At 51.1% G+C, this 27,591-nt stretch overlaps 4 protein-coding genes across 4 annotated transcripts; 3 read left to right on the plus strand and 1 right to left on the minus strand.

Moving 5' to 3' along the window:
* Positions 1 to 3,563: 3,563 nt before the first annotated feature.
* Positions 3,564 to 11,658, plus strand: LOC142362028 (olfactory receptor 5AP2-like). The gene is made up of 10 exons (XM_075427101.1): positions 3,564 to 4,473; positions 6,520 to 6,561; positions 8,185 to 8,310; positions 8,529 to 8,632; positions 8,790 to 8,868; positions 9,453 to 9,563; positions 10,100 to 10,185; positions 10,553 to 10,655; positions 11,089 to 11,156; positions 11,539 to 11,658. Exons 1-10 carry the CDS (start codon positions 3,564 to 3,566, stop codon positions 11,656 to 11,658), a joined length of 1,749 nt encoding a protein of 582 aa, XP_075283216.1.
* A 103-nt stretch (positions 11,659 to 11,761) lies between these two features.
* On the plus strand, positions 11,762 to 15,589 carry LOC104334318 (olfactory receptor 8U3). The gene is made up of 5 exons (XM_075427102.1): positions 11,762 to 12,744; positions 13,304 to 13,488; positions 13,946 to 14,027; positions 14,558 to 14,666; positions 15,374 to 15,589. Exons 1-5 carry the CDS (start codon positions 11,762 to 11,764, stop codon positions 15,587 to 15,589), a joined length of 1,575 nt encoding a protein of 524 aa, XP_075283217.1.
* Positions 15,590 to 16,326: 737 nt separating this feature from the next.
* On the plus strand, positions 16,327 to 27,080 carry LOC104334319 (olfactory receptor 5J3). Its single transcript, XM_009939924.2, has 3 exons — positions 16,327 to 17,237; positions 26,637 to 26,708; positions 26,936 to 27,080. Exons 1-3 carry the CDS (start codon positions 16,327 to 16,329, stop codon positions 27,078 to 27,080), a joined length of 1,128 nt encoding a protein of 375 aa, XP_009938226.2.
* On the minus strand, positions 20,946 to 21,932 carry LOC104334320 (olfactory receptor 5J3). Its single transcript, XM_009939925.2, has one exon. The coding sequence runs from the start codon at positions 21,930 to 21,932 to the stop codon at positions 20,946 to 20,948; it is 987 nt and encodes a 328-aa protein (XP_009938227.2).
* Positions 27,081 to 27,591: the final 511 nt, after the last annotated feature.

Below are 27,591 nucleotides of genomic sequence, written 5' to 3' on the forward strand. Positions count from 1 at the left end.
CAATTTGCATAAGCCGTTGCTCCCTCTTATTATAAAGAAAACCTACTTTGGTAAGGTTGTTTTCCAACAAAGCCCCGAAAAAGAGGATGTGAGGACCTGAAGAAGAAAGCCCACTGCCTAAACACAGGCGAGGCTCTGCTTTGTCTTGGCGTTCTGGCTCCTCTGGTGCCTCCACTGCTGTCGAGTGATGGGAGCCAAGGGTTGAACCCAAAGGCAGCAGAGAACATTCACGCATCTCCGTAACCTCTGCTAACACCCTGATGAGAAGAGGGATGTGCTCCTTCCCAGACTCCAATAGCTGAGCCTGTGGGCAACAGGGCTGTAAATACGGTCCCTTGTGCTCTCCTGGGAGAAAGTCCCAGGGGTCCTCACGACAGGGTTTACACAGGGCAAAAATGAAAGAAAAAAAAGGATGAAATGCAATTGTGCTGCTTCGGATATCTGAAAGACATCACGTGGATGAGCCATCACCAAGCACAGATACACAGCGGCAGTGGTGACCAGCTCGTGTGATGCTTCTGAGATACTTGTGGACCATGCAAGGTTTTGGTCTGACCTTGCCAACAGAACAAAAATGGGTTTAGAGACATTTCAGATCTTTCAGAGGATCCCCAAATGGTTCATAGAGCACAACTGACTCTGTCTCCAGAGCTGCTAATGTCTCTCTGTGGACACCAGACTGCCCAGTTTTCCAGCAAGGGAGGGATTATCCATGTTTAGGTACCCATGGCCCAGATGTCCACACCTGAGATGGTGACTCTGGGCTTCCACTATATTCAATGGTGAGAAACAGGCATTTGCAGACCGTGATTAATCATCCCAGGGGGAACTAATAGGCCTTAATCAACCTGACCAGCCTCACCTGGGGCCTTCATCCCCACCCTCTGCCCATTTGCCCCTGAGCTCTATTTAAGCTCAGCCCAGGGAGCTTGCTTCTCTCTTGAGTTATACTGGAGGAGTATTTGTTTCCAGTTTAGCAGCAGATGTGTACACCTATGGATTCCTTTGATCTGTACCTAGGATTCATCATGGACCTGCCTAGTAATTGCTGGACGTGACCCTGACCAGAGGATTGACTTGGTTTGCCCTTGGATCTGCCTCATCTTTGCCAACTTGCCTGATGGTCTGCAGTCTTGGCTGAATTTGGCCCAGGTCTCTGGATCTGCACTACTTGCTTTACTCAGGTACTGAGGGATGGTCCCCTGTGCACCATGGTGACCCCCTTGGCTCTATTTAAAGAGACTAAAGAGGGAAAGCCCCAGCAACCCCCAGCATAGAGTCAGAGCAACCCACCACCCATCACCTCTGCACCCAACAGCTCAGCCAGTGTTCACTCCTCTGGCAGCTTCTCTCCATCCAGACTGTGTCCCCACGTGGGTACTGTGGGAGATGGTGTTCTCAGCAAGGACAATAGAGTAATAAGTGTAACACTACATTCAAGAGCTATTCTCTGGTCCTTAGTACCTCATCCCTTTTGTAATTTGATATTAGAATGATGGTCTCCAATAGGTTGGCAAGTTTTGTTTTGGGAGTGAGTAGAGTATTCTTTATGATTTTCAAGGTTTAGTAAAGGTTTAGTAAATCTTTCTGGCTGGAGTGTTTCCACAGTTACAAGATGTTGAGATGCTGTCTCTAAGAGATGCTCTTTCTTGATAATCTCACAGTAGTTTCTGATCTTGGTGTGTTCTGGCTCCCAGAAGACATCCCATCTCAAGGGTTAAGGCAGCAATAGCTCTAGACCTCCAACTCCTGAAATCACTTAGGGAATTTTCCAATTATATCTGAAGGGGAGAAAAAGCAGAAGCGATTGGCGTGGGGTGATGTGCCCTGTGAGGCTGTTGGCGGCTTATCCCAGTTGTCTAAGCTGGGATGCAATAAATAGTGAAGAGCATCTGGGAGATATGGCCATACGTGGACATCCAACTCAATGTAGAATTAAAGAAGAGAAAAGAGGACTTGGAACAAATTTGCTTCTCTGAAGCTCTGACTTCTGCAGCAAGCTGGAAGGTGGAAAACCAGATTTTTTCCTCAGTCAGCGAAGATTCTGTGCAACAGTCATCCAGACAGGTAAGCAGGGTCTGATCAGAGGCAATGTTGAAGAAAGGCAGCAGGGATTGTCACAAGAGCAAAAGTTGCCATTTCTTTTCAAAAACATATCCTTGCCTACTGGTAGGAGTTATACCAGGACAAATATATATGTATATGGAAGAAATGTTTACTCTGTCTCATGTGCTTACTCTTTCCCCAGGAACAGTCCTTTCTGGGGGTATATTAATTATTTTCTCCTATCTGAGACGCACCTTCAAGTGAATTTAACAGGAAACTGTCTCATTTTCTGCGCTGTTACTCTTCTAGTTTTCCCCAGAAATAAAAAGGTGCAAGTTCTACCTGTCGTTTGCATGATGTCCTTGGAGAAACCAGTGACAGAGGTGGGCACAGAAGTAGTTCAGACTGGAAAAGGCTGGATCTTCTGCAGGAAACCAGAAGAGGTGGCATCTCAGGTACTGCCTGGGGGGTGGTGGTGGAATTGGTGGGTGGCAGGAGCACAGGGCTGTGAGTCGTCAGGGTCAAGCGGATGACTGGACTAGGGAATAAATAAGAAATTGAAGTCATACCAGCCTGGTGTGAGGGCAGACTGAGGCTTTTTTGTAGAGAAAAGGGAACTACGTTAAAACTGCCCTCAAACCTCTGTGTTTGAGACACGGTTATGTTACAACTTTTTATTCTAAAAGCAGGTTTTATTTTCTGAGCTTAATCTGGCATGTTAATCAGTTGCTTGAAAGTACTTTGGAAACTACTCTTTGCTTAAAATGCAAGTTAAATGATAGAAACAAAGGGAAAAGCACAATTGTTAGCAAGTTACCAGCTGAGCTGGAAGATATTGGAAAAGGAAAGCAACACATCTGCCCTTCTGCTCATGTATTTATTCTCATGAGATGAGAGCAGTTATTGAAATGCAATTTATCCCTCAAAGTAGCTTCTAACTTGATTAGCAATAACATTTTTTAAATTATCACACTATTTTTGTTTCTGAGCACTTGGAATAAGAAGCCCTAAGCAACAAATTCAAACCCTGAGCTACCTGTGATAAGAAGAGTCTCTGGGACATTATCAACCTGAAAATCAGAGTGGACACTACTGTTCATCCAGTTTCTGTATTATCAGAAGAACCATCAACGAATGTGAGCTGCTCTGCCCTTCATTTGGTGAAAACTGCAGATGGATGGAAACAACACACATCGTGAAGACCACGGTTGTGTCCCAGGGAAGACTTCCTGTGTTGGTTTTATACTTTTTCCCTTGAGATCAGTACATGAAGGTAGATTTAAGCTTAGATCAGCTTGGTTAAAGATGGTAGACGTGGGTCCCTGCATGGCCAGGTGGCTGTGGGCTTCCTGAGCATCCTGCCAGGGTGTCTGGTGGTGTTTCATTAGGAGATGTCCTAATTATCTACAGAGCACAGGATTCAAAATCACTAATAATGAAGCAGGGGATTAAGTCAGCATAACTGAGCTCATGGAAATTGCCTCCCAGTCTGAGAGCTGGGTGTCTCTTGCACACTGATGGCTTGGGAAAATTGGACTACGGTGACAGAGTTTGTTTTCAAAGGGTTCACTGATCGCCCTGACCTCCAGGTTACCCTCTTTGTGGTTTTCCTGCTCATCTATGTCATCACCATGGTGGGGAACATTGGCATCATTGCTGTCGTCCGGCTCGATGCCCAGCTTCAAACCCCCATGTACTTCTTCCTCAGCAACTTGTCCTTCTTGGATCTGTGCTACTCCTCAGTTGTGACACCCAAAATGCTGCTGAACCTCTCATCGAAAAGGAAGACTATTTCTTTTGCTGGCTGCTTTGTACAGCTCTATTTCTATCTTGTTTTTGTAATAGCGGAGTGCTACCTCCTGGCTGTGATGGCATACGATCGCTACGTTGCCATCTACAATCCTCTGCGCTACCCCATAGTCATGTCCCAGAAGGTCTGCGTTTCCCTCTTGGCTGGGTCCTACGCGGTTGGGTCTTTTAATGCAGTCATGTTCACAGGGTTTGCATTGAGAGTGTCCTTCTGTGGCCCCAATGTCATTGACCACTTCTTCTGTGATGGGCCACTGCTGTCGAAACTGGCCTGCTCTGATACTCGCCTCAACCAGGTGTTGGTACTTGCTTTTGGGGGCTTCAACGAGGTCACCACTGTATCAGTTGTCCTCATCTCCTATGGCCGCATCCTATTGATCATCCTGAGGATGGGCTCTGTGCAGGGCAAGCGTAAAGCTTTTGGCACATGTGTGTCCCACCTAGTTGTTGTCACTATCTTCTACGGGACCCTTGTCTTCATGTACCTGAGGCCCAGCTCCAGCTACTCCCTGGGCAGGGACAAAATCATTTCTGTCTTTTACACGGTGGTGACCCCCATGCTGAACCCCTTCATCTACAGCCTGAGGAACCAGGAGGTGAAGAGTGCTCTGAAGAGAGCGGTGGGGGGAATAATTTCCCCGCTAAAGTGGTAAATGGCTTGGCATTTAGGCAGTGATGGGAACTGGGGCTGTGTTTTGGGGTCTTCTTGATATCACAGAGAAGCCGTGATAATTCTGTATGTTTCTGGCCCTATTGATGTGGGACTAACTCATAATACATTTGCCTCTAGTGCATCTCATAACAGGAGAAATTCGTACTCCTTGAAGAACCAGCAAAGGTCAATTTATGAGGAAATGTACCAAAAATATCCAGGTTGTTTCTGAATATTTGGAGGCAAACGTGCTAGGTTTTCTCATGGACCTGTCATTCCTTAGGCAACACCAAGTCACCTCTCTTGAAAGGAAATAGGACAACAAGGCTCAGTCTTGCAAAAAATAAGACACTTGTGGGGTTCCTGCTGAGGCCTTGGACCACTTTCTTCTCAGCTGTCTGTGGCCTGAGTCTGATTATGGTCACCCTCTTCTACAATTTGGACGTTGTCCACAGCGCAGAGGACTACATGCCTACCGAGTGCTGTATCTCCTCCAGCTGTGAGATGGGATCTACAGAATGAAGGCGAACTTCAGTGCTTCCAGGTAACCCCATGGCAGTGGGGAGCGTGCAGGAGAAGACATGGAGCAGACCAAGGAGGCTGGGGTGGGAGAGGAAAAAATGTTTCCCTAAAGCTGCAGGAAATGGGGGAAACTGAGAAGAACTTCTCCGAATCCTCTTCTTCCACAATGACCCATCAAAGTATGTTCAAAGGTATTTTAAATTTTTTTTCTGCTGGGCTTTAATCCTTCAAAATGCATTTTATAGTGAATAAATACTTCAAAGGATTTTCTTAATACGCATTAAGTGTTAGTGATGGTTTCTAAATGTACTGTTTAGTGGAATTTTCCAGTACATATATTCAAATTTAAGAATGTACAATGAAGTCATGGTGTGTTAGTTGCAATAAAAGTAGTATCAGAGTAATATTTCCATTTTTTCTCTGATTTTCTCAAAGCATGTAGCTATCTGCATCTGAAAAACTGTTAATTGTGGGATCTAACTAGCCAGATTCAAAGTTTAGTAGGTGAATATTGCATCTGATCTGCCTCCTTGACAGCAATAAAACTGATCCTTGTTAAAACCAACCTGGGAAACCGCTGGGGTGAGCCATGCTGCGCGAAGACACGATGCTGCGTGGAGGGGATGCGGCAGGACTCTCTGCCCTGCTTAGCTTCAAGGTGTCGGAATTCTGGCTGGCCGAAACCCACCCCAGCCTACGGGTTGTGTTGCTTCCATAGGTCGGATTTCAGTTTATATGGTGTTTTTGTGGGGTTTTTATTTGCAACTCTTCCATTACAGAAGGAGAATTAATAGGTCACAAATACCCTTAGATAGAGCAATGCACTACAGAGTGCACAGTGAATATGAAGGAGATGGAGGATGGAGTGATCAACACTGAAAGTTGGTACCTAATTAGCTGATAATGATTTCTACAAATTGTTTTTCCTTCTTTCTCCTTCTGTGAGGAGTGAAAGATGTTTCTTTTGGAAATAACTGGGATGCATGTTTCTATTTGCCTTTTTCAAGAAGGGGAAGTGTTTTGAGTTGTACCTGGAGGGTTGGTGATGAAGTGGGAACACATGTGACTCAGCAGTGAAAGTGTTGACACAAACTCCGCAAATATTAACCCAGCTTTTAATGTGTTGCCACTTGCAGAGCCACAGCCAGCCAAAACCCTGGGCTGGAGTCAGCACTGCTCTCCCCTGTCAATATTTGGGTTCCCTGGTGCAGGTGCTGGATAGTTGCTGGTGGGGCTGGCTCTGGTCTCCAGCTCTGAAGGTTTCCTGCTGGGCTCCAGCTGCTCCTCCAGAAGGCCATGGGTTTCTTCCAGAGCCATCCCTTTGGCCAGCTGAATTGCTCTGTTGGAGGTCACAGACTGGAAGAGAAGCTGGGACACTTTTGGTGCATGTGTAGGTCTGTGAGTCACACTGACCCGGAGCAAGGTGAGCCCAAGCCATGTGTCCACCTCTCGGCCGGTCCTCTAGGCTCTCAGTAGCACTGCTGGAGACCTTGTCTGTTCCCGTGACCATGCGTGGGTCTCCTTTGGACATGGTAAGTCCTGCTCCAGGCTCGGAGCTCCACCTGCTCTGGGCTCCACCGAGCCTATTGACCCATCCAATTCCACCTGAGATATTATAGGATGAAGACACAGGCCTAGCAGATATGGCACAAGATGTAGGGAGCCCTGTGCCCTTTCGGGGATTGGGTGAGATATATGGTGGGTCTCAGTCCTGGACACCTGTGTCTGAACAGCTGAACCAGCACCTTCATTTCTACTGACTGCAAAGACAGCCTAAGCAGTTGGCTTCTACATCTATGCTTAAGGGTGTAGACAACTGCTAGATGAAGAAATTCTACCTGTGGATCAAATATGATTTAATATGAGCTGCTGTTTACATGGTGGCTCTCTCCATGCTGTCAGTTTAATTAATCTAAAAGCATAGGCATCAATTATTTAAAGGGAAATATCAGCTACACTGAAAGAAATAGTGTGAACAGCAAACTCCTGAAAATGTTACGGACGCTGAAGGGCTGATATCTGTTGAGTGGGGTGAGCAGAGATGAATCACGCCGAAATTATCATGGATATGCTACCGATTTTCTGCTAGCCAAAAAGGTTTGCAGAAAGACCTGGCTTAGCACTGTCTCTTCTCAGAACAGGCTGCGATGGGATGGTTTTCATCTCGCAGTGGAGGTGGAGCAGCAGAGTGACCTGGCCCTCTGCAAAAGAGGGGCAGGAAAAAATGGGTGGCTTAGATCTTCCTGGAAATACCTGAAGAACAGGAAAAAGGGTCCTGAACCTGGGGAGGAACAACCCTGTGCACCAGTACAGGTTGGGTCTGACCTGCTGGAGAGCAGCTCTGGGGAGAGGGACTGGGAGTGCTGGGGGACGACAGGGTGACCATGAGCCAGCAGTGTGCCCTGGCTGCCAAGAAGGCCGATGGGATCCTGGGGTGCATTAGGAGGAGTGTGGGCAGCAGGTCAGGGAGGTTCTCCTGCCCCTCTGCTCTGCCCTGGGGAGGCCCCATCTGCAGTGCTGTGTCCAGTGCTGGGCTCCCCAGTTCAAGAAAGATGAGGAGCTACTGGAGAGAGTCCAGCGGAGGGCTATGAGGAGGGGACTGGAGCACCTCTGCTACGAGGAGAGGCTGAGGGAGCTGGGCTTGTTCAGCCTGGAGAAGAGAAGGCTGAGAGGGGACCTTCAAAATGCCTCTAAATATCTGCAGGGTGGGGGTCAGGAGGACGGGGCCAGACTCTTTCCAGTGGTGCCCAGTGACAGGACAAGGGGCAATGGGCACAAACTGAAGCAGAGGAAGCTCCAGCTGAAGATGAGGAAGAACTTCTTCCCTCTGAGGGTGACGGAGCCCTGGCCCAGGCTGCCCAGGGAGGCTGTGGAGTCTCCTTCTCTGGAGATATTCAAGCCCTGCCTGGACATGGTGCTGTGCAGCCTGCTCTGGGTGACCCTGCTTGGGCAGGGGGTGGGACTGGGTGACCCCAGAGGTCCCTTCCAGCCCCAAACTTTCTGTGATAGAAAAAAAGATTGATGGGCTGCCTGTCAGTCATGCTCTGACAGCTGGGTCCTGTATAGACCTTCCTATTCTTAACCATCAGCAGCCGGGATCTCTCACCCCCACCCAGAAAAATTTCTTAATCTCTGTAGTGTTTCATCACTCCAAGGTGAGCAGAGTCCCTGCCCGACTCAGCCTAACGAGCTCCTCTGGGAGGGGACCAGGGAGCTGATCGCCTGCGATGGGGGAGCCTCGGCTGGGTCCCACCGGAGGACTTTCCACCCGCGGTCACTGGGTGTGAGCTGTGCTGTCAGCAGCAGGGAAGAACACCCTCTAACACCGTGAAAAAATCACCCACACAGTGCTGTGACCCTGGTCAGCACCTATTACTGTTATTATTATTATTATTAGGTATTAAAGTTACCATCCCAAAGCTGACTTGTACTGCTGCTGGCACGGCATGACGGTGTAGTAATGCACCGGTGCTTCAGACGCCCCTTTCCTTCTCCAAAGTCGCGTTTCATCGGCTTCTGAACAAAATCCACGCCTGTTTATGTGGGGACAACTTGTTTTGGTTCCTTCTGCGTTCCACCATGCGCTGCCGTCAGCCCGCAGAGGTGGGAAATGGCCTTAACGGTCCCTTTCAGATATCAAAAGGGAGTGCTGGGGGTGGGAAATGTTAAATAAGTGGCTAAAAAATACTGATTAGGGACGCTTATACATCGCCACCATCTATTGGACATCGTTGGAAATATCCCCTCTTTTTTATTCTAGGTCAAAACCTATTTTTTATCTGCTAGTAAGGCTTGGGTGGCCAAGCGCCTTCTCCTTGTCCAGCAAACGGAGAAACGGGGTAAAAAGAAACCCGCGACGGCTGCGCTGCCTCTGCAGTTGGCTGATCCCTTCTGGGGAGTTTCTTTCCTCAGCATCAGCTCCTGAGCCCATTAAACACGAGCGGGCAACGCTGGGTGTTCGGGCAGCCTCTGACCGAGCTCCTCTCCCTTTTGGAAATGATGCTTTCAACCTCGCTTTTTATTTTTTTAACCCCCCCTAATGAAGTTCTTGGGTGAGGCTTTGGGTTGTGTGAAATCTAGATTATCAAATTCACTCCAATTTATGAATTATTTTTCTCTTAAATAGGCTGGGCTAACCACACACAAGTTGAAGTGATAATTCCTGGTATTTTAAATTATCTCCTCCTGCATCAGCTGTTTCTCACTCTCCGAAAGGACCCCCACTGATAAAGCTGCCCCAGGTTTTACACTGAAGGGAAATGAAAATAGATTGAGACAGCTGAACTTTTATCCCATATAGATGAAGAATTTAATTTTTCGTTGAACTTTTATCCCATATAGGTGAAGAATTTAATTTTTCATTGAACTTTTATCCCATATAGGTGAAGAATTTAATTTTTCATTGAACTTTTATCCCATATAGGTGAAGAATTTAATTTTTTTGTTGTTGATTTACGTCAGTCACATCCACCACAGCCTCCACAATCCCCAGGGAGCGGCTGCCCCCAGGGCTCCCGGGTGCAGAGTCAAAGGGGTGAGGCTCCCCGCCGTGTCACCCGCTCCCTGGGGCAGCAGGGTGGGTTCATCCTGGTGGCCTTCACGGGGAAGACACCCATCCCTGGCTGCAAAACGCTGAGCTCCAGGGGGGTAAATGCGGGGTCACTCCCTGGAAGAGGTGACTTTTGTCTTTCCCTGGACAGCACCCGCGCATCTGTGGGAGCCAAGTACAGGAAGAGTTTCTAGGTGAAGAATAAAGGCAGGTACAGCAAAATGAAAAATAAGGCTTTATTTTTATTCCCCCCCCCCATTCTAAACACCAGGATAAACCAAAAGGAAGGTCGTGGTGGATTTCTCGTCATGCACAGTCTGCAGCGAGGGGCGGCCGCTCCCAAGCAGAGCCACTCCGTGGGGTGAACCCTACAGGTTCCTATGCAGACACCGCACGCCGCACACAGAGATCACCATAAATTACCTTCTGGGTTTTTTTTTTAGGATGTGTGAAACTACTAAAGGCAACATTTTTGAGCCAGTGTTGTTCCATTAACACCTTCTGGTGTCATTGGTGTTTAGAAGCCCTTGGCTATATCTTGAGTGGGTGTGGAGGAGCTCGGGACCCTCTGGGCTTGGCAGAGGCTTGGTCTGGTGGCTCCCTGGAGGTGAAGAAGCTCTGGAGAGAGTCCAGCGGAGGGCTACGAGGATGAGGAGGGGACAGGAGCATCTCTCCTGCGAGGAGAGGCTGAGGGAGCTGGGCTTGTTCAGCCTGGAGAAGAGAAGGCTGAGAGGGGACCTTCGAAATGCCTCTAAATATCTGCAGGGTGGGGGTCAGGAGGATGGGGCCAGACTCTTTCCAGTGGTGCCCAGTGACAGGACAAGGGGCAACGGGCACAAACTGAAGCAGAGGAAGCTCCACCTGAGCTGTTTAGCAGCGCGTGGACCAACAACCTGGCCGTCAGCATGAATAATACCTAACCCAAGGCAGCAAGGTACGGGGTTTTTAATTTAATTTATCTCCATCCCTGGCAGGCACGGCGCAAGCTGCAGCCTCACAAACTTCCCGGGTTTCATACCTGCGTCTTGGACCCGCTCCACGCAAAGCAGCTGGCTTGTCAAGGAAGGAAAAGTGAGGGTGAGCCCGAGTTAATTGTGAAATTCAGCTCAGCTCTCTGATGGCAGTATATGTCCATGTCCCGGCAGGCGGATGCTGCCCCGGGGCGGGAGGATTCAGCCCCAGACCCAAACAGCTCAATTTTCATTATCTGGAACGCGTCTCCCAGTGCCGGGCGGGTGCCTCGGACGCTGCTTCGCCTCCGGCATCTCTGCGTGGGCAGCGGGAAGCAGCTCTAAATCCCCGTGGACAGCACCGGGGGATCAGGCAGGTCGCTCGCAGGGGCACCTGAAACGAGATGCCTGAATCCGGAGGCGAGCCTCACCCCACCGGCCAAGCGTCATCAGCTAATTAGGATCTTTAATTTGGGATGTGCTTGTCAGACGCCGGGCAGCAGGCGCGCTCGCTTTGCTCTCTGGTGCGCCTCTGTCAGGCGATGATTAATGCCATCCAGGAAAAATCGATGTTTATTTATTCTACCTGTCGCAGAGCGTGATTTTAGGAGCTGCTGATTTCTCCCGGGTGAGCAGAGAGAGCCAGCCCGCATTTATCTTTCGCCTCCAAGGCAGGCGTCGTGCCTAAAGCGACGCGAGGCGAGACAAATCCTGGCTTTCCTTTCTGCACCGTCTGACACGGGCGAAAATTACGTGAAGGAAAGTCTCATTTCCCAGCGCTTTCGCTTCGCAGCAGCCTGGCTGGGGCACAGGGAATGGGTATTTATCCCTCACCTACTCACAGTGGACTGGGAGCGCTCAAAAGCTGGGAAATAATTTCACTTTCCCAGCAGTTCTGGTGAAAATCGTGGACTTCCACGTGTAAGCGGCTGGAGAGGAACTGTGAGAGAGCCCTGCAATTTATTCACGCTTTGAATTAATAAAGATTTGCCCTCCTTCCTTGCCTTAAGATCCCCACCCGGTTCCCAGCGGGTTGTATGTCCTTACCTAAGGTTGACTGGGGACCCCGGCCTCAGAGCTTGAGTTTTTCCTCTCTCCAAGAGAATTTACCTTATCTGAAGGCGGTGTGACTGCTTGATAGGAGCAAATTGACCTTCTTCACATGATTGACAGATGCCACTAAGCGTTCCCATTTGAAAGACGCGCAGCAGCTCAACCGCTTACCTACTCAGTATGGTTGAAGAGAATTCTACATCTGCGTCCGAGTTTGTTCTCCTGGGCTTCACAAAGCGAGAAGACCTGCAGGTGATGTGCTTTGTCCTCTTCCTTGCCATCTACGTGGTCAGCCTAATTGGAAATCTGGGTGTAATTATACTAATCAGAATCGATTCGTTTCTACACACCCCCATGTACTTCTTCCTAAGCCACTTGTCTCTCCTGGACATCTGCTACTCCTCCACCATCATCCCTCAAACCCTGTGGAATTTTTTAGTGGAGAAGAAGGTGATCTCCTTCGCTAGGTGTGCTGCTCAGCTCTTCTCCTTCGCGACCTGTGCCACCGCCGAGTGCTACGTGCTGGCTGCCATGGCTTACGACCGCTACATGGCCATTTGTAACCCCCTGCTCTACTCTGTGGTCATGTCCCAGAGGCTTTGCAGTGGGATGTTGGCTGGTGCCTACTTAGCTGGTGCGATCAGCTCCACCATACACACGGTTTCCATATTTCGTCTCCCGTTCTGCCAGTCCAGGCGGATCAATCACTTCTTCTGTGACGGACCACCGCTGCTAGCCCTCTCCTGCTCTGACACCCATGTCAACAAGGTGATGGTTTCTGCCGTGGTGGGCTTCAACGTGCTTAGCACCACAGTCTTCATCCTCATCTCCTACTTGTTGGTCCTCTCCACTGTCTTGCGGATGCGCTCCGTGGCCAGTCGGCACAAAGCCTTCTCCACCTGTGCCTCTCACTTGGTCTCCATCGCTTTGTACTATGGCAGCTCCCTCTTCACGTATCTGTGCCCTGGCTCCAGGCACTCCTTGGAGCACGACAAGGTGGTCTCCGTGCTGTATGCCATTGCAGTCCCCATGCTGAACCCGCTCATCTACAGCCTGAGAAACACGGACATGAAGAACGCCATGAGGAAAGCAAAAGGTAGAGTCCTCTCCTCCTTGTCCATTCACGGTTCCTGGTCAGCTGAAAGGAGAGGCTGCCTGCCACGGTGAGCAAGGTTAGATATTGCACCTTCAAGAAGGAGGGTTAGATACTACACCTTCCAAAGGCACCTGGAAGCAGGACACCTGGAAAACTCGTTTCTTCTTCAACCAAGGCTACTTCCTGCGCTAGGTGGGATGGGACTTTCCTGGCTGTAGCCTGAGACCTGACAGTGACCATGTATTGGGCAGAAAGTTCTCATCCAGAGTAAATGTTCTTTACATATGACTTGCAACAAATATTATTTATTATTTTAGTATCATTTAAAAATAATAAATTTCATTCCAGGCTTCAGAGAGCAAAATGGAGAATGCAGGTGGTGGCTTTGCCGTGCTGACATCGAACAAGCCGGTGTCTGACTGCTCAGGTTTTATGTTAACGAGTGTCCTCTGGTGATGTTCCTGGCGTCGGGAGGATGCTAGCTGATTTTTCCAGGAGTTTTAGCTCCAGACCACAAAGTAAGGCCATGTGAAGTAGTGCCGTGACGGTGCGCTGGTCATCGAAGCACTCCTGGTAAAGGGGGACAAGGCACAGCTGAGCTTCTGCTCTGCCGTGAATTTAACCAGGCATGAGAAGGGCCAGGGTGCCAGTGGGAGGGGGGATTTTGGGTCTTCCTTCCCCCCGAACAGCCAAGGTCCCGGTGGCCGGGGTCGCCTCACAAAGGAGACGGAGCAAGCTCAGTACCGAGCTGTTGGATCTGGGACTTCAAGCTCTGTGATTCACCCTGCAGACACACACCCTGCCCAGGCAGGTGGGACCTTTAACAAGAGTGGATTATTTTGCCTTCCATGTGTTTTTTTTTTAAATAATCTTTGATATATCTTTTTTTTTGTCCTAAAGTTGAGTGAGGGTTATTTTTTCCCCCCTCTGTTGTGTTGCTTTTCCCACTCATAAGCTTTGGTTTTAGCCCCGTACCAAATGTGGAAGCAAGAAATTAAAAAACACGGGGAAATCCTTTTCTACCCACCTCCAGTGCATCTCTAGGACTTCTAGTCTGGTGCCTTCCAGCAGAAAAATGAATCTACGTTAAAAACATCTAAAGCCATCTATATATTATATACATATATATCTATATACTTCTCCATCTTGCTTCCCCACTCCTTGGTATTCTCTTTTGTCTGCCCCATCCTTTGTGTTTTCTAAATGTCTGGGGACAAAGTTATCCTTTAATTTTTGATCTAAGGGTTTCATGATGTCTCTTCATCTAGCAGAAGCTTTCAGGAGCTCATCAGAATTCATCAGGGTTTCTCAGAAACTCAGGATTCACCAGAATAAAACTGGCAAATCCGAGTTCGTGCTGCCATATCGTCAAAGCAACAGCGTGAAACAATGCTTTTGAGCAAGCGCCGAGTGCGTTGGGCAGACGCCAGTAAAGCGCGTGGAAATAAATACGTCTGCTGGAGGGGACTCCCCACAGCCACGCTCAAACCATTCACGCTGCTCCGTTGGGTTTGTTCCCAGCACCCTGCAAGGCAACACCGGATGATCCATCAGCTTTCCCTGACGGCAGCGGAGGGCTTCCTCGGCGAAAGACCAAAATGGAGACGTTTGTGACAATTGGAGAAATGAAAGCCAGCTGCCCTGGACTTGTCTTTCTGCAAGACCAGGTGGTGGCACGGGCAGCCTGGGCAGGTCCCTGCAGGAGAGCTGGCCTTGGAGGTGTTGGTGCAGCCAGAAAGGTTCTTTTGGGGGAGGCAAAATCGCCAGGGGGTTTTGCTGAGCAGGTCAAAATAATTGTCAGCGGGAGGAGGGTCCCGAGGGAGAGCGGCTTCACAAACATCTGAGGTAAGGCTTCACCTGGGATAAAACCCCTCCGCCAGCCCCGCCACCAAGCATCTCCCCTCCCACCACGGCTTCGCCCCATTGGACGGGCTTCTCCGGGAGCTGCCGGCGCCGCGTCTCCCAACACCTTTCCTCTCCACCGAGCAGGTAAAAAGGGGTTTGATGTTTCCAGTTGTTCACCAGTCCCTTTTTGTGGCAGCTGGACCTGATGTGGGAAGTTATAAGCAGTAGATTTTATTTTTTAAATTTCATGTCACAGTTGTAATTGCTTTTTTTTAATTTCTGCATTCGAATGGTCAGTTGGCAAACCTAAACCAACCACCAAACGAAGCCCAATGAATGCTTCTGATCTGTTCAGACGGCTGAACAGCAGCCAGCTTCCTGCAGCCCTGTTGGGATGAGCAGAAGCTTCAGGACAGAAGTTTCTGCTGGGTGAAGCCCTGCAGCACGGGCTCGTGCTCACAAGCAGCTCCGTCTGTACTTGGCATGATTTTAAACATTTTTATTATTTTAAATAATTTAATATTTAAATATTTTAAAATATTTAGCACTTTCATAGCCTTGAAGCTGTTTAAGGCATGATTGTCCTCTCCAGGGCTGGAGGTCAGGTTGTCTCCACGGGGTGGAACGTCCACCTCCAGCTCACAACCCACTGAATCCCAGTGGCGAAGGCGCTGCCGGTGCAGAGACGCTCCTGCTTCCCGGGTTCCAGTCTTCCAGACGGAGCTACGACTACGTCTCTGTTACCAAGCGATGCTGACCAAGAAGATCTGAGGTCAGCAGAGTGAACTGAGTGGTGCTGGGACTTCCTTACCCTCCACACTCACCTCAGCCTTCCCGTGCTTTGAATTCAGCCTGTTTTGGGGGAGCGGGTGCTGTTTCGCGGCCGGGATGCACCGGTGCAGCTGCAGCTAAAGGAAGCCCAGCCGTGGTCTTCAGGAGCTTCCACGGGGCGAGCCCAAGTTCATAGCAGGGGCTGGAAGGGTTGCTTCAAAAAGAAAACCATCTCCCCACCCCGTCTACGGCTGATCCAGGGACATTTCGGCTGCGATGCAGACATCCGTAGGTAGATTTTCCATCAGATCATTGAGCTGCAGAGGGGCTGAGTGGGGGAGATGGGAGTATCCAAGCTGAGGCTTTAAAACCTTTGGTTTATATATATAAAATATATTTTAACCACCCTTAGGTGGATATTGGAGTCGGTGATAGGACACTCACTGCAGTCACGGCAAAGCTGTGCCGGAGCCAATGCCACCGCTCCACCCCCAGCACACGCAGGGGTTTTTCTGCAAAAGCAGATAAATTTAGAAATAAAAAAACCCCACGCAAACAATTCCAAGTGCACAGCTTTGTTTCGTGATGGAAAGGCTGCGCCAGCACTAACGAGGCCACTGAAATGCCCTGATCGAGCCTGAATTTAAAAAAAAAAAGGAAAAGAAACCCTCAAAATTCCCAGAAATGAGTGGGGAGAATCTGTTTTCCGCATTTTGGAAGGCGTTTCTTTGACTTTTTACAATCGAATAAACAGTTTGATATTTCTTCGTGTATCATTAGTGCAATGCATATAAATCATGGCAGAATTATTCTCTTTCAATATCCGAGTGTGTAATTATCTCTGCCTCTGACTGCGAAACTTGGGTTAGAGGCAGAGAGATCGTTGCCTTCTATTTTTCTAAAAAACCACACCATTTTCTATTGCATTTACTTTATGGATTAAACCCCGATGTTTCCACAGTAATCCTCTCTTAGGGATTTATTTCACTGCTTCATTTTATTTCTACGCAAATTCACCTAATTAATAGAAATGATGGATGGAGAAAACCTCTCTGTTTCATCCGGCTTCATCCTCTTGGGCTTCTCTGACGCCCGGGAGCGACAACCCACCACGTTCACCATTTCCTTATCCCTGTACGTGTTGGCGGTGCTGGGGAACCTGGTGATGATCCTGCTGATCAACGCCGACCCCCAGCTCCACACCCCCATGTATTTCTTCCTGACCCACTTATCTTTCATCGATTTTTGTCTTTCCACCACTGTCGTCCCCAAGGCGCTGGAGACCTTCCTGCTGGGGGGAAGCCACATCTCTTTTCTGGGTTGCTTTGCCCAGATTTATTGTTTCCTCGCTCTGATCGTCTGCGAGGGCCTCCTCCTGGGGGTGATGGCTTACGACCGATACGTGGCTGTGTGCACGCCGCTGCTCTATGCCACCACCATGTCCAGGGCGCGTTGCCACGGCATGATGGTGCTGGTGTACGCCGTGGGCTTCCTCACCTCCCTGGTGCACACCGTCCCGGCGGGGAGGCTGGCCTTCTGCCGAGCCAGGAGCATCAACCACTTCTTCTGCGAGCTGCCCACCCTCCTGCAGCTCTCCTGCTCCGATGCCCACATGAACGAGACTCTCCTGGCTTCCAACGCCGGGGTCAGCATCGTGGGCTCTGTCCTGGTGATCCTGGCTTCCTACGCCTGCATCGTCCACGCCATCCTGCAGATCCCTTTGGCCGGGGGAAGGCTTAAAGCTTTCTCGACCTGCACCTCCCACCTGGCTGCTGTCACCGTCTTCTACGGGCCGGGGATGCTCGCCTACGTCCAGCCTCGCAAGGCGTCCTCGTGGGAGGAGGCAAAGCTGGTTTCGGCGTGCTACACCATCCTCACCCCCACGCTCAACCCCCTCATCTACAGCCTGAGGAACAAGGAGGTGACGGGGGCCCTGAGGAGGCTGTGGGTGCGAAAGCTGCTGCCGCGTCTATCCAGGCTTTGAAAAGGCATCTGCAGCTCTCCGGTGCTTGGGGGTGATGCAGGAATGCGTGTTCTTGGTCATGAGTGGTCTGCTTACAGGCAAGGAGCTCACACAGAAGTACAGGGTCTGGAGAGGCAGAATAACGAATCCTTCTCTTCAAACGGCTTCAGTTGATGTTAAGGGCTACGAGGATGGTGAGGGGACTGGAACATCTCTCCTCCGAGGAGAGGTTGAGGGAACTGGGCTTGTTCAGCCCGAAGAAGAGAAGGCTGCGAGGGGACCTTATAAATGCCTACAAATATCTGAAGGGTGGGTGTCAGAAGGATGGGGCCAAGCTCTTTTCAGTGGTGCCCAGTGACAGGACAAGGGGCAATGGGCACAAACTGAGGCACAGGAAGTTCCATCTGAACATGAGGAAGAACTTCTTCCCTCTGAGGGTGACGGAGCACTGGAACAGGCTGCCCAGGGAGGTTGTGGAGTCTCCTTCTCTGGAGATATTCAAGACCCGCCTGGACAAGGTCCTGTGCAGCCTGCTCTGGGTGACCCTGCTTCGGCAGGGGATTGGACTAGATGACCCACAGAGGTCCCTTCCAACCCCTACTATTCTGTGATTCTGTGATTCTGTGATTCTGTAATCATGGTGTGAGCCTTCATTGATCAACCAGAACAACTGTCAGGGCTTTCCTAGCAAAACTGGAACAGTACCACCATGCTTTGTGTTTAAATTGTGTTAAATGAAAATACTGCCCGCAAGAAGGACGCTCAAACCGGAGGGAAACCATCACCGGTGTTTCCGTTGCCTGCTTGGCACTCATTTTTCCCAAAGGAGATTGAAGAACTGAGGCTCTGCTGAAGCCAGCGACCCTCGGAGAGCTGCAGCGTGTCCTGGACAAGAGGGGTATGATTATCCCCTCCAGGTCAGGGTCCGGCTCTGACCTTGGATGCCATTTCTGAGCAATGTATAGAACCATCCGAGCACCCAAAGCCACGGCGTTGGACCCGGGGCCGTGCTAACGACTTGTCGTGGGCACAACACGTTCGCACGTTGCCAGCAGTGTGTCCCAGCCAAAATCCTCCCGGGTGCTCCGGTTTCGGCTACCCAGCTCTGTGAAACTCCGTATTGGTTTTGTATTTTTTGCCTTATTTCTCTTCTTGTTGAGATTATTAGCATTATTAGTGTTATTGGTAAAGCTGCTTTAATATTAAATTTGTCAGTCTCCCTTTTCCTCCTTCCTGCCTTCCCCTGGAGGGAGGGCGTTGAGAGAGAGCATCGGCCGCTCTGTTTGCGGCCGCCCTGCTCTAAATGGGGACACGGGGACGCGTTGCCTTTGTATCTGCTACTCTTTCCCTGGCTGACCAGTAAGAGGTCCACGCTCTGTGTGTCAGACTGACCGAGCTACAGCTCCGCTCTGGGCCACCGCGCGGCGGAGGCGGAAGATGCTCTAAAGAAAACAGTGGAGAAAAGGGTTTTTTAACATTTAATCGAGATCTGCCTTTTATGTTTAATGAACGATGTGATTTCTGGAAGAACACGTAGCTTGTGTAACGACAAAGCGAATAAATTGTATGTTTTAAAAAAAAGCGTCTTTGTAAACCGTGATCTGCTTAAAAGAACCATGATGAATAATGAATGAATGCAACGGCAACCGGTAAAAGCCAGCTTTAAAGTGGCCTGAAGTGAAATACGATAAAGCTTTTAGTCAAATTTCTGATGGTGCTTTCACAAAAAGCAGAGGCATTTGGACAAACTCCCTGAGAGATGGAGCAGGTGGCAACAGAAGCCCTTTATTCTGCGTAACTTGAGAGGGAGGAGAACCGTTAACACGTGGGAGCAGGCTGGATGCGGTGCTGCGGCTGGGTTTAGGGCACTGGGTGGGGCCAAAATCCAGTTCCCCCCCTCCCTGAGACATCAGGGAGTGCAACCACCCTAATTGCCATGGCCGGCATCACCTGGGGCCTCCACCCACACCCTCCACCCCGGGCACTATTTAAGCTCTGCTCTGGGTTTTGAACCCCTTCCAGAGCTGTGCTGTAGCTGTGCTTGGTCCTGGTCCTGGTCCTGGTCCTGGTCCTGGTCCTGGTCCTGGTCCTGGTCCTGGTCCTGGTCCTGGTCCTGGTCTTCAGCTTTCCTGGCTTGAATTTGGCCCTTGGTTTCCCCACCGACAGGAGCTGCTGCTCTGCTCGGGTGCCACAGGACCGTGCTCTGCGTCGTGGCCGCTCTTTGGCTCCCAGTTCGCCTTCCCTTAGGGAGCAACTGGTCCTCGCTGCTCCCTGAGCCACCTGGCATCACGCGAAGAGCACGGATAACTCCTAAAGCAAAGCAAACCCGGCCAGGCTGAGGATAAAGCAAGCTCTGATGAAAGGTAAAGATCTCCCCCCTTGCTTTTCCCTGTGGCTGCCTCTTAAGGACAACAGCCCCTGCTCAGCCACATGCTCCAGGTGGATTTTATTTTCCTCTGTATTAGGTATCCAAATGCAGATTTTTACATCTGAGAAAAAAAGAAATAGTTTGGTGTATTGGTATAACAGTACAGCAGGTGCACTTCGCTCATGACTTCCGTGGCCACCTAAAAGAAATCATGCCAGGAGTATTTATCTTTTATGTTCGCTATGGAAAAAAACAACGCCTGGGCTCATCCGGCTGCAGCCATATGCAAACGAACATGAAGTGACAAATGACCCCCCCTTCTTCCCTCTCTGGAGACCTGCTGTCCCAGCTCTCCCTGCTCAAGGTCCCTACCAGGCTGCAGTCGGTTGTCTCCGCTCTGAGGAGCGTGAGGTTCTGCAGCAGCTCTCGGTGGCACCTTCTCAGCTCTCCTGGGGAAGGAGCAGATGGGAAGGGGAAATATTATTTATAACCACCTCATGACAAGAAAATAGGGGAGGGAGAAATACTTCTCCATAGCTAGCTATTCAACCATGCCAACTCCTTGCTAGCAGGGCGAAATACCAGTGCTGGCTGCTGCTTCTCCTCCTAAAGCAGGCAGCCGGTGCAGGTCAGACGAAGCCCGTTCTGTCCCATGGAGCTCGACGTCCCGCAGCCGTAGGGAGCAAGGGGCAGGATGGGATCCCCGCGGGAGGCTGAGCACGGCAGAGAGGAGCCACAGCGTTTGTTCCCCAGGGAGGGGAACACCGGGGAGCTGGGCAGGAGGAGGTCCCGTTGCAGCCGCTGTGTTGCCTCCAGGCTGTGATGGTCTGGTCACTTGAGGATTTCGCACCTTCCTGACCCACTTCTGGAATCCCCTGCCAGCTCAGCGGTCTTCTCTTCTCTTCCCTATCCTTACTTTCCATGGCCTGTCCACCTGGAAGCAAATGAGATTCATTTTTCTTGTAGTTAGCCCAAAGTGAGGGTTTATTTTTGGATACACCTCCCCAAGAGCCTCCAGTCCTCCTTGAACTTGCCTCTGGAGGGATCACCGCTTGAATCAGTGCAACTTCAGGAGCCAAGCTCAAGAGGGAAATCCCTCACGAGCTTTTCTACCACCTCCTATGCTATTACATCATTTCAGAAAAAACCTGAGAGATGACAAGGAAAGGTTTATCATGGCAGGATGCTTGGTAACATTGAGCCTCTGCAGATTTTAAAGCACGCTCACAATTCGCTGTACCTGCTTCTGCAAACACATGCGGCTCCTCCTCCTCCTCCTCCTCCTCCAGCCGACATCAGCGGGGAAGCAGCGGGAGCTTCGTCAGCTGGTTGGGGTCAGTTTGGTCACCAGGCAGCTTGCAAAAATCTGGTTTGTGGCTCTCCTAAGCGCGTCCTTGACCTCCTTGTTCCTCAAGCTGTAGATCAGAGGGTTGAGCATAGGGACCATCAGGGTGTAAAACACGGCGGTGACCTTCTCCACCTCCAGCGAGTACTTGGAGGCCGGCTGCATGTGGCTCAGCCCCGCCGGCACGTAGAAGGCGGCAACGGTCAGGAGGTGGGAGGTGCAGGTGGAGAAGGCTTTGCGCCTTCCTTGGCTGGACCTAATCCTTAGGATGGAGAAGAGGATGGACACGTACGAGATGATGATGAGGAGGAGCACGGACATGGAAATGGTCCCGTTGAAGGTTACAAGCAAAAGCTCATTGAGGCGGTCGTGGGAGCAGGAGAGCTTCAGCAGAGGGTTGGTGTCGCAGAAGTAATGGTTGATGACATTGGGGCCGCAGAAAGGCAATGGTAGCAAGCAACACGTTTGGATTAGTGAGTTCAAAAGCCCCCCGACGTACGAGCCGGCCACCAGCCGAAGGCAGACCCTCTTGGGCATAGCGACGGTGTAGAGCAGCGGGTGGCAGATGGCTACGTAGCGGTCGTATGCCATCACGGCCAGCAAGAGCACCTCTGTGGTCACGAAGACAAGGAAAAAGAAATGCTGGGCAAAGCAGGCAGAGTACGAAATGGTCTTCTGCTCCGCCAAGAAGCAAGCAAGCAGCTTTGGAGAGAAGACGGAGGAGTAGCAAAGGTCAACAACCGACAGGTTGCAGAGGAAGAAGTACATGGGAGTGTGCAGCCGGGGGGTTGCCTTGATCAAGGTGATCAGCCCAGCGTTGCCCATCAGGGTGAGGAGATAAATCGTGAAGACGATGAGGAAGAGAGGAGTCCGCAGCTTGGGCTCACTCGTCAGTCCTAGGAGGACGAAGTGGGTGACCGCGGTGCGGTTGCCCGGAGCCGTATCGCCGTGCTGCGCAGCCATGTGCCTGTTGGCAGGAGGAGGGACAGAGTGACATGGGAAAGAGCAGCGGGACGATGCCACCACCAGCAAGTACTCCCTTAGGCTGCTCAGTAAAAGCACAAAGCTTGATGCTTGAGAGCACCTAACCCTGCTCAGGTCTTCAGCAAACCCCGCAGGCAGAGCAACCCATCCCAAACCTTTCAGAAACCGCATTTTGTCCTCACTGCTTTGAGGCTGAATCAAAAAAATCAGGTTTTTTTCCTTTTAAAAAGGAATCCCCAGTATTGAATTATTTGAAAACTAGAGAAGTGGTGAAGAATTTTTCAGCTTCTCACCTGGTTTTGTTAGAACAGGAGGCAGAAAGGGGGAATACATTTTGTTTTCCCCATGAGCAGACTGGACGCAGGTGAGCTGTGACCACCCCGGGAACCCCAAGTCCCCCCCGTGCCCTCTCCGCTCAGCGTCACTGCACCCCCAGCTCCCCCCACCCACACCCCAAGCGAGCTGCCAGCGACTCACGAGGGTCCCTCGGCAGCCTGGGATGGGAACCCCCCTCCCAGGTCCCCTGCTCTCGCTGGGCTGCCCCTTTGATAAATCTCAGCCAGGTTCCAGCACGGAGGGGAACGTTCCCCCCGGCGCTGCAAACCCTCACGCAACAGGGCTTTGTTACACTCCGTTTTTGCCTCTGCTCCAGCTCTATTATTGTTATTTACACTTTTTTCTCCACTCAGGAAGGCAGGCAGGTGTTTCCAGGCTGCTCCTTACAGTTGTGAGGCTGAGAAATGAGCCGTGCAGCATGCGTTATGTCTGTAATTAAAACTGTCAGCCACATTCATCGGAGTTCCGGAGCGGAGGAGAAAGAAAAAAAGCTCCTCACTTCTCAGCAGGCTCCGCAAAGCAGAGAGAAAAGTGGTGCCTTCATTTTCCAACCACGCACACGGTATTTTTCCTCTCCAAGCCCCTCCAGCCCCAATGACCCCCCCCTCTTTCTAGCGGGTGAATCCCTCGTGCGCCTGAAGGACCCGCTTCTGGTATAAACAGCGGTGCTGCTACCACGGAACGACAGCGTTGGCGTGACCAGCTGCAGCGGGCGTCTTTGTTTCGAAGGGAAAACGGAAGGAAAAAAGCCCAGGAGTGAAAAGCACGCGACCTACGCGGCGGGCAGGCGATGGCGCGGTACCCGAGATGGATTGCAGGGAGAGAGGAGCTGAGCTGGAGCTACACAAGGCAAACCCGCGTGCCACCGCATCCGTAAAACCTCTTCCACACGGAGCATCCCCGCAATTCCCCCCCTCCAGCAAGGAGAGAGGCCGGATGCTCGGCCGTCTCCTGGCTTTCAACGGTGCTTGCGGTACCCAGAGGCTGTTTCTCTCGCAGCACGCCGTCCCGGGGCGATGCCTGGCAGCTCCGCTCACGCACCGGGCTTTGGTGAGCGTGTTCCTTCACTGGTGAGCGTGTTCCTTCATCAGCGAGCGTGTTCCTTCACTGGTGAGCGTGTTCCTTCATCAGCAAGCGTGTTCCTTCACTGGTGAGCGTGTTCCTTCATCAGCAAGCGTGTTCCTTCACTGGTGAGTGTGTTCCTTCATCGGTGAGCGTGTTCCTTCATCGGTGAGCGTGTTCCTTCATCGGTGAGCGTGTTCCTTCATCAGCAAGCGTGTTCCTTCATCAGCAAGCGTGTTCCTTCACTGGTGAGCGTGTTCCTTCATCAGCGAGCGTGTTCCTTCATCAGCGAGCGTGTTCCTTCATCAGCGAGCGTGTTCCTTCATCAGCAAGCGTGTTCCTTCACTGGTGAGCATGTTCCTTCATCAGCGAGCGTGTTCCTTCATCAGCAAGCGTGTTCCTTCATCTGCCTCCCGGGTTTTAGCGCTTCCCATCAGCTCATCTCGCGTTTGAGACACATCGCCGCGCTCCGCTTTTCTGGTACAAAACCGGATTCTTACTTTTCCCTCACACAACAAGGATTTGTGGGGTTCCCACACACCAGAAATAGCGGGCGGGGTATTTCTAGGTTTTTGGCTGAGGCTGCTTTTCCCTTCCACTAAATGAGCATTTTTGGAGAATCACAGAATCACAGAATCACAGAATAGTAGGGGTTGGAAGGGACCTCTGTGGGTCATCTAGTCCAACCCCCTGCCGAAGCAGGGTCACCTATAGTAGGCTGCACAGGATCTTGTCCAGGCGGGGCTTGAATATCTCCAGAGAAGGAGACTCCACAACCTCCCTGGGCAGCCTGTTCCAGTGCTCCGTCACCCTCAGAGGGAAGAAGTTCTTCCTCATGTTCAGACGGAACACTCGAGCATCCTTATATGCAAAAATCCATCAAGGACCCAGCCCCGCTGCTGGGACTTCTCCCTCTGCAAGGGAGGGCTCGCTCGGCAGCAGAAGGCTGCTCCCCGCTCTGTGTAATATTTTAATTCTTCCTAGAGAAAAATCTTGTGGATTTCCTCAGGGGCTGAGCCCTGCGTAACGCCCCCAGGCCATGGGTCTGTCAGTGCAGCACAGCCCTGCTCTCGTCTTCCCCGCACGGCTCCGGGCAGAAGAGCGGCTTCTCAAATGTTCCCCGAGAGGTTTTATCGCAGTAAGATGGCGACGCTTACTTAGAAAGCCTGCAGATAACACCCAGAAATTCAGATATGTGGAAAATACACAGCCCAGGTGTATTCTGCTAAAGAGCTTCTGCTCTGAGTCGGTGAGCTGGCCAGCTCGAAGGCGGTGGGGTTTAATCTCGCTCGGCGCCTGCAGCCGGCGCCTGCCGTCCTCCCTCCCGCGTGACACCGCGGACTCACCCACCACGCGGCCGCATCTCCCCGCACTTCGCAGCCCACACGTGCGCATCGACTCCTGGACTCCGGGCAGAAAGCAGCGCGATGTTTTCCCTCCCTCCTTCGAATCGCTCTGAGGCTGCAGGAGGAGGGGAGCGGCTGTCGGTGGATGTGACACGTGGAGCGAGACCGAGCGCGGCCGCAGCTCCGTCCGCGAGCGGCAGCATGGCCCGGCCTTTAGAGCCCAGCAGGCGATGACGCCGTCCCCACGGGCTCGCGCGGCGGGGGCACCTTCGGGGTTTGTTTACTTCTTTGGCCCTCAGCGATAAAATCCCTGCAGTAAATCTTCGCTGAGCAGAGCTTCGCTGCAGAGGGGATCATTAGAAACTCTCAGAAGAGTCTGGGAAAACTTTGGGCTCGGGTCCCGGCCCCCCCAGCTACCCGCACGAGGCTCGTCAGCCCGTCTCTGCTCGGCGCCGTGTGGAGGGGGGGTTTTCACCCGAGCCACAGCTGGAAAGCAGAAACCACAAGAGCGTGCTAAGCAACGCCTGATGGGGTGCCAGGCGTCGGAATTTATCCTGCTGCTCGGACTGCGTAGTTCAGAGCTTCACTGCTACTCAGGCGTGAGGGATGTAGCCAAAGCCAGGCGTGCACACACACCGCTTGCCCTCCCTGCATGTGTTTTTCACGGCTTGGACTTAGACAAATCTGATTTCTCCAGCTGATGGCTTCCACGCCTGGAGATCACCAGGGCAGCTGCGCCCTGCAGAGGGCACCCCAAGGAGAACCATGGAGGCAGAGCAGAGGCACTTCCAGCCCCAGGTACAAAGCGTAACGCGCACTTCAGCGGCACAGCACGAGCCAAGCGTCCGAAGGCCAAGCTGTGTTTCTGTAACCACGCCTGTACCTTACCTGAGGTTCATTAGAAAAATTAGATTTGCTTAAAAGTTGCTTTCTTAGTGCATCCCTTGACACAGGGTAGGCAGCAAGCTCTAATGTGGTTCCTTTAAGCCAACCAAAAGTATGTGAAAAGGCAGTTAAGCTTTCTTGGAGCTGTTTCATCGTTTCTGTCTCATTCCCAGAACAATTTATATATAATAACACGATACATAACGTGATGACCTAAGTCCTGTTCAGGCCAGTAAGCAGCGGGCAGGATGGGCTCAGCACCCAGCCCCAGACACCGGGGTCAGGCTGAAGACAGTCAGTCTGCAGGTTTTTTTCCTGGTTTTCAAGTTTATTTCCTCACTATAAGCATTTTCCTGGCTCTTACTTTCAAATATTAATTTTTTTTTTAAAACCATCTTTCCTTCCCTCACCATGAAACAATTTCACTGTACCTTTCCACGTGGTCACAACGAAGATATTCACAGACAAAGCAGGAATATTTAACAAAGCAGCTCCTGTTAGGACAAACTGCGGATTGAAACACTTAAGAGAATACAGACCAAGACAACACAGCACAAGGTTTTTTTTTTTCCCCATACTGCATTCTGAAATGAAATAACACGATTCAGTCTGAGCAGACAAAATGTCCGAGCCACCACGACCACCAGGTGAGCAGAGCACCCTGGCAGAGATGCTCAGGATAACAGAAGTTTCAGCAACGTCATAGGAAATTCGTATTTGTGTTTTCACCAAGAGCTTTCTGCACACACTAAACGTTTCCAAAGGCATCTTCATCATCATCTGAAACTCAAAGACAGGCTACACACTACTAGGATACACAGTCGACTACCATATAATATACCAGCCAGCCTACTCCATGCCATATCTAGGTGCCACACCAGTAGTCCAGCCTGCCAGGTGGTGTGACAGCGCAGGGGTAACGTGCCCTGGTGACCAAGTCAGTCTGGACAGAAGGTAACAGGGGGTGGAGGGAGGAGGACAGAGGGAGTGGGATGTGATGGGCACCGAAACCTCCCAGAAGAGCCAGACTTCCACGCTAAGCTGCCCGGTGAAGCCTCCTGGGAAAGCGGCACAGAGAACTCAGCCTGGGCTCCACCTCCCCATTAGAAACACAAGAGAAGGGATGGTCAGAAGGTGCTTAACCTGCCTGAGCCCATTTTTCCAGCTGAAGGAAGAAAGCTTGTGGCTCAGAGTGGCAAGAGGTGACAAGGGCTCAGGGCTGGAAGCACAAATGCGCACAGAGCAGCCCTGTTAAACACAGAAATACACCGGGTGAGAACACATCACCGTCCGCACTGATTTGAAAACCTGATTTTCCCTGCAGTGCTTTGCTGGCTTTTGCTGTTCTGCAAGCGACGTGACGGGACACGCGGCGGGGACGCTTGCGGAGAGCGCGGGCGTCGATCTCCAAGCACACCGGCCACGGCTGCCCCTCGCCAAACCCCCAGGCCCCACGCTGGAGATGTTCAGGCTCAGCCCTGAGAGGCACCCGATATGAGTCCACTGCTCCCACGTGTTGGGTGCCCCTCCCCACCCACCCCCTGCCGCTCTCCTTCACGCCAAGTTTCAGAAAATTTCTGAGGTGGCTTAAAAATGAGGATTTTTTTTTTCTTTGAAGCAATATTAGTGGAATTCCCCTGTGAAACCAGCCCAGCTTCCTATTTCACAGCTTGGCGGAGAGCTGACCTGCAGATCTTTGATAACCAAACGCTTCCAACTCAGATCTGCTGCATTCAGGCCTGTGCTCGACTTGTTGGCTGCTGTCACCAAGAGGTTTCCCTCTAAAACTGGGAGTTTTCTTCACCCGTGCAGCCTTTGGCAACAAGGTTTCAGCCACCTCTCCAGAGAATGACAAACACTGTAGTTGTGTACAAATTTTATTCTGAAAACAAACCCCAGCACATCGCTTTGACAAGCAAAAGACTACACAAAATACAGAATAAAATAAGAGGAGGAAAAAAAAAAAAGCGCTCTCTTTTTTCTTTAGCCTGGGCCCTGCCTCTGCGTGT

This window comes from Opisthocomus hoazin, chromosome 7 (genome assembly GCF_030867145.1).
Source record: "Opisthocomus hoazin isolate bOpiHoa1 chromosome 7, bOpiHoa1.hap1, whole genome shotgun sequence".
In the NCBI taxonomy this organism is placed as follows: domain Eukaryota; kingdom Metazoa; phylum Chordata; class Aves; order Opisthocomiformes; family Opisthocomidae; genus Opisthocomus; species Opisthocomus hoazin.

Excerpts from the sequence above, each read along its gene's own strand:
- LOC142362028 (XM_075427101.1), top strand. The coding sequence starts at position 3,564 with ATGGCTTGGGAAAATTGGACTACGGTGACAGAGTTTGTTTTCAAAGGG. Across the intron at positions 4,474-6,519 it reads GAAGAGTGCTCTGAAGAGAG|TTGTCTGTTCCCGTGACCAT; the intron begins CGGTGGGGGGAA and ends CTGCTGGAGACC. Across the intron at positions 8,869-9,452 it reads CCAGCAAACGGAGAAACGGG|GTGAAGAATTTAATTTTTTT; the intron begins GTAAAAAGAAAC and ends TATCCCATATAG.
- LOC104334318 (XM_075427102.1), top strand. The coding sequence starts at position 11,762 with ATGGTTGAAGAGAATTCTACATCTGCGTCCGAGTTTGTTCTCCTGGGC. Across the intron at positions 12,745-13,303 it reads AGGAGAGGCTGCCTGCCACG|GCATGAGAAGGGCCAGGGTG; the intron begins GTGAGCAAGGTT and ends GAATTTAACCAG. Across the intron at positions 13,489-13,945 it reads CACACACCCTGCCCAGGCAG|CAGAAGCTTTCAGGAGCTCA; the intron begins GTGGGACCTTTA and ends CTCTTCATCTAG.
- LOC104334319 (XM_009939924.2), top strand. The coding sequence starts at position 16,327 with ATGGATGGAGAAAACCTCTCTGTTTCATCCGGCTTCATCCTCTTGGGC. Across the intron at positions 17,238-26,636 it reads ACGGGGGCCCTGAGGAGGCT|CCTCCTGGGAAAGCGGCACA; the intron begins GTGGGTGCGAAA and ends TGCCCGGTGAAG. Across the intron at positions 26,709-26,935 it reads GAAACACAAGAGAAGGGATG|CGACGTGACGGGACACGCGG; the intron begins GTCAGAAGGTGC and ends CTGTTCTGCAAG.
- LOC104334320 (XM_009939925.2), bottom strand. The coding sequence starts at position 21,932 with ATGGCTGCGCAGCACGGCGATACGGCTCCGGGCAACCGCACCGCGGTC.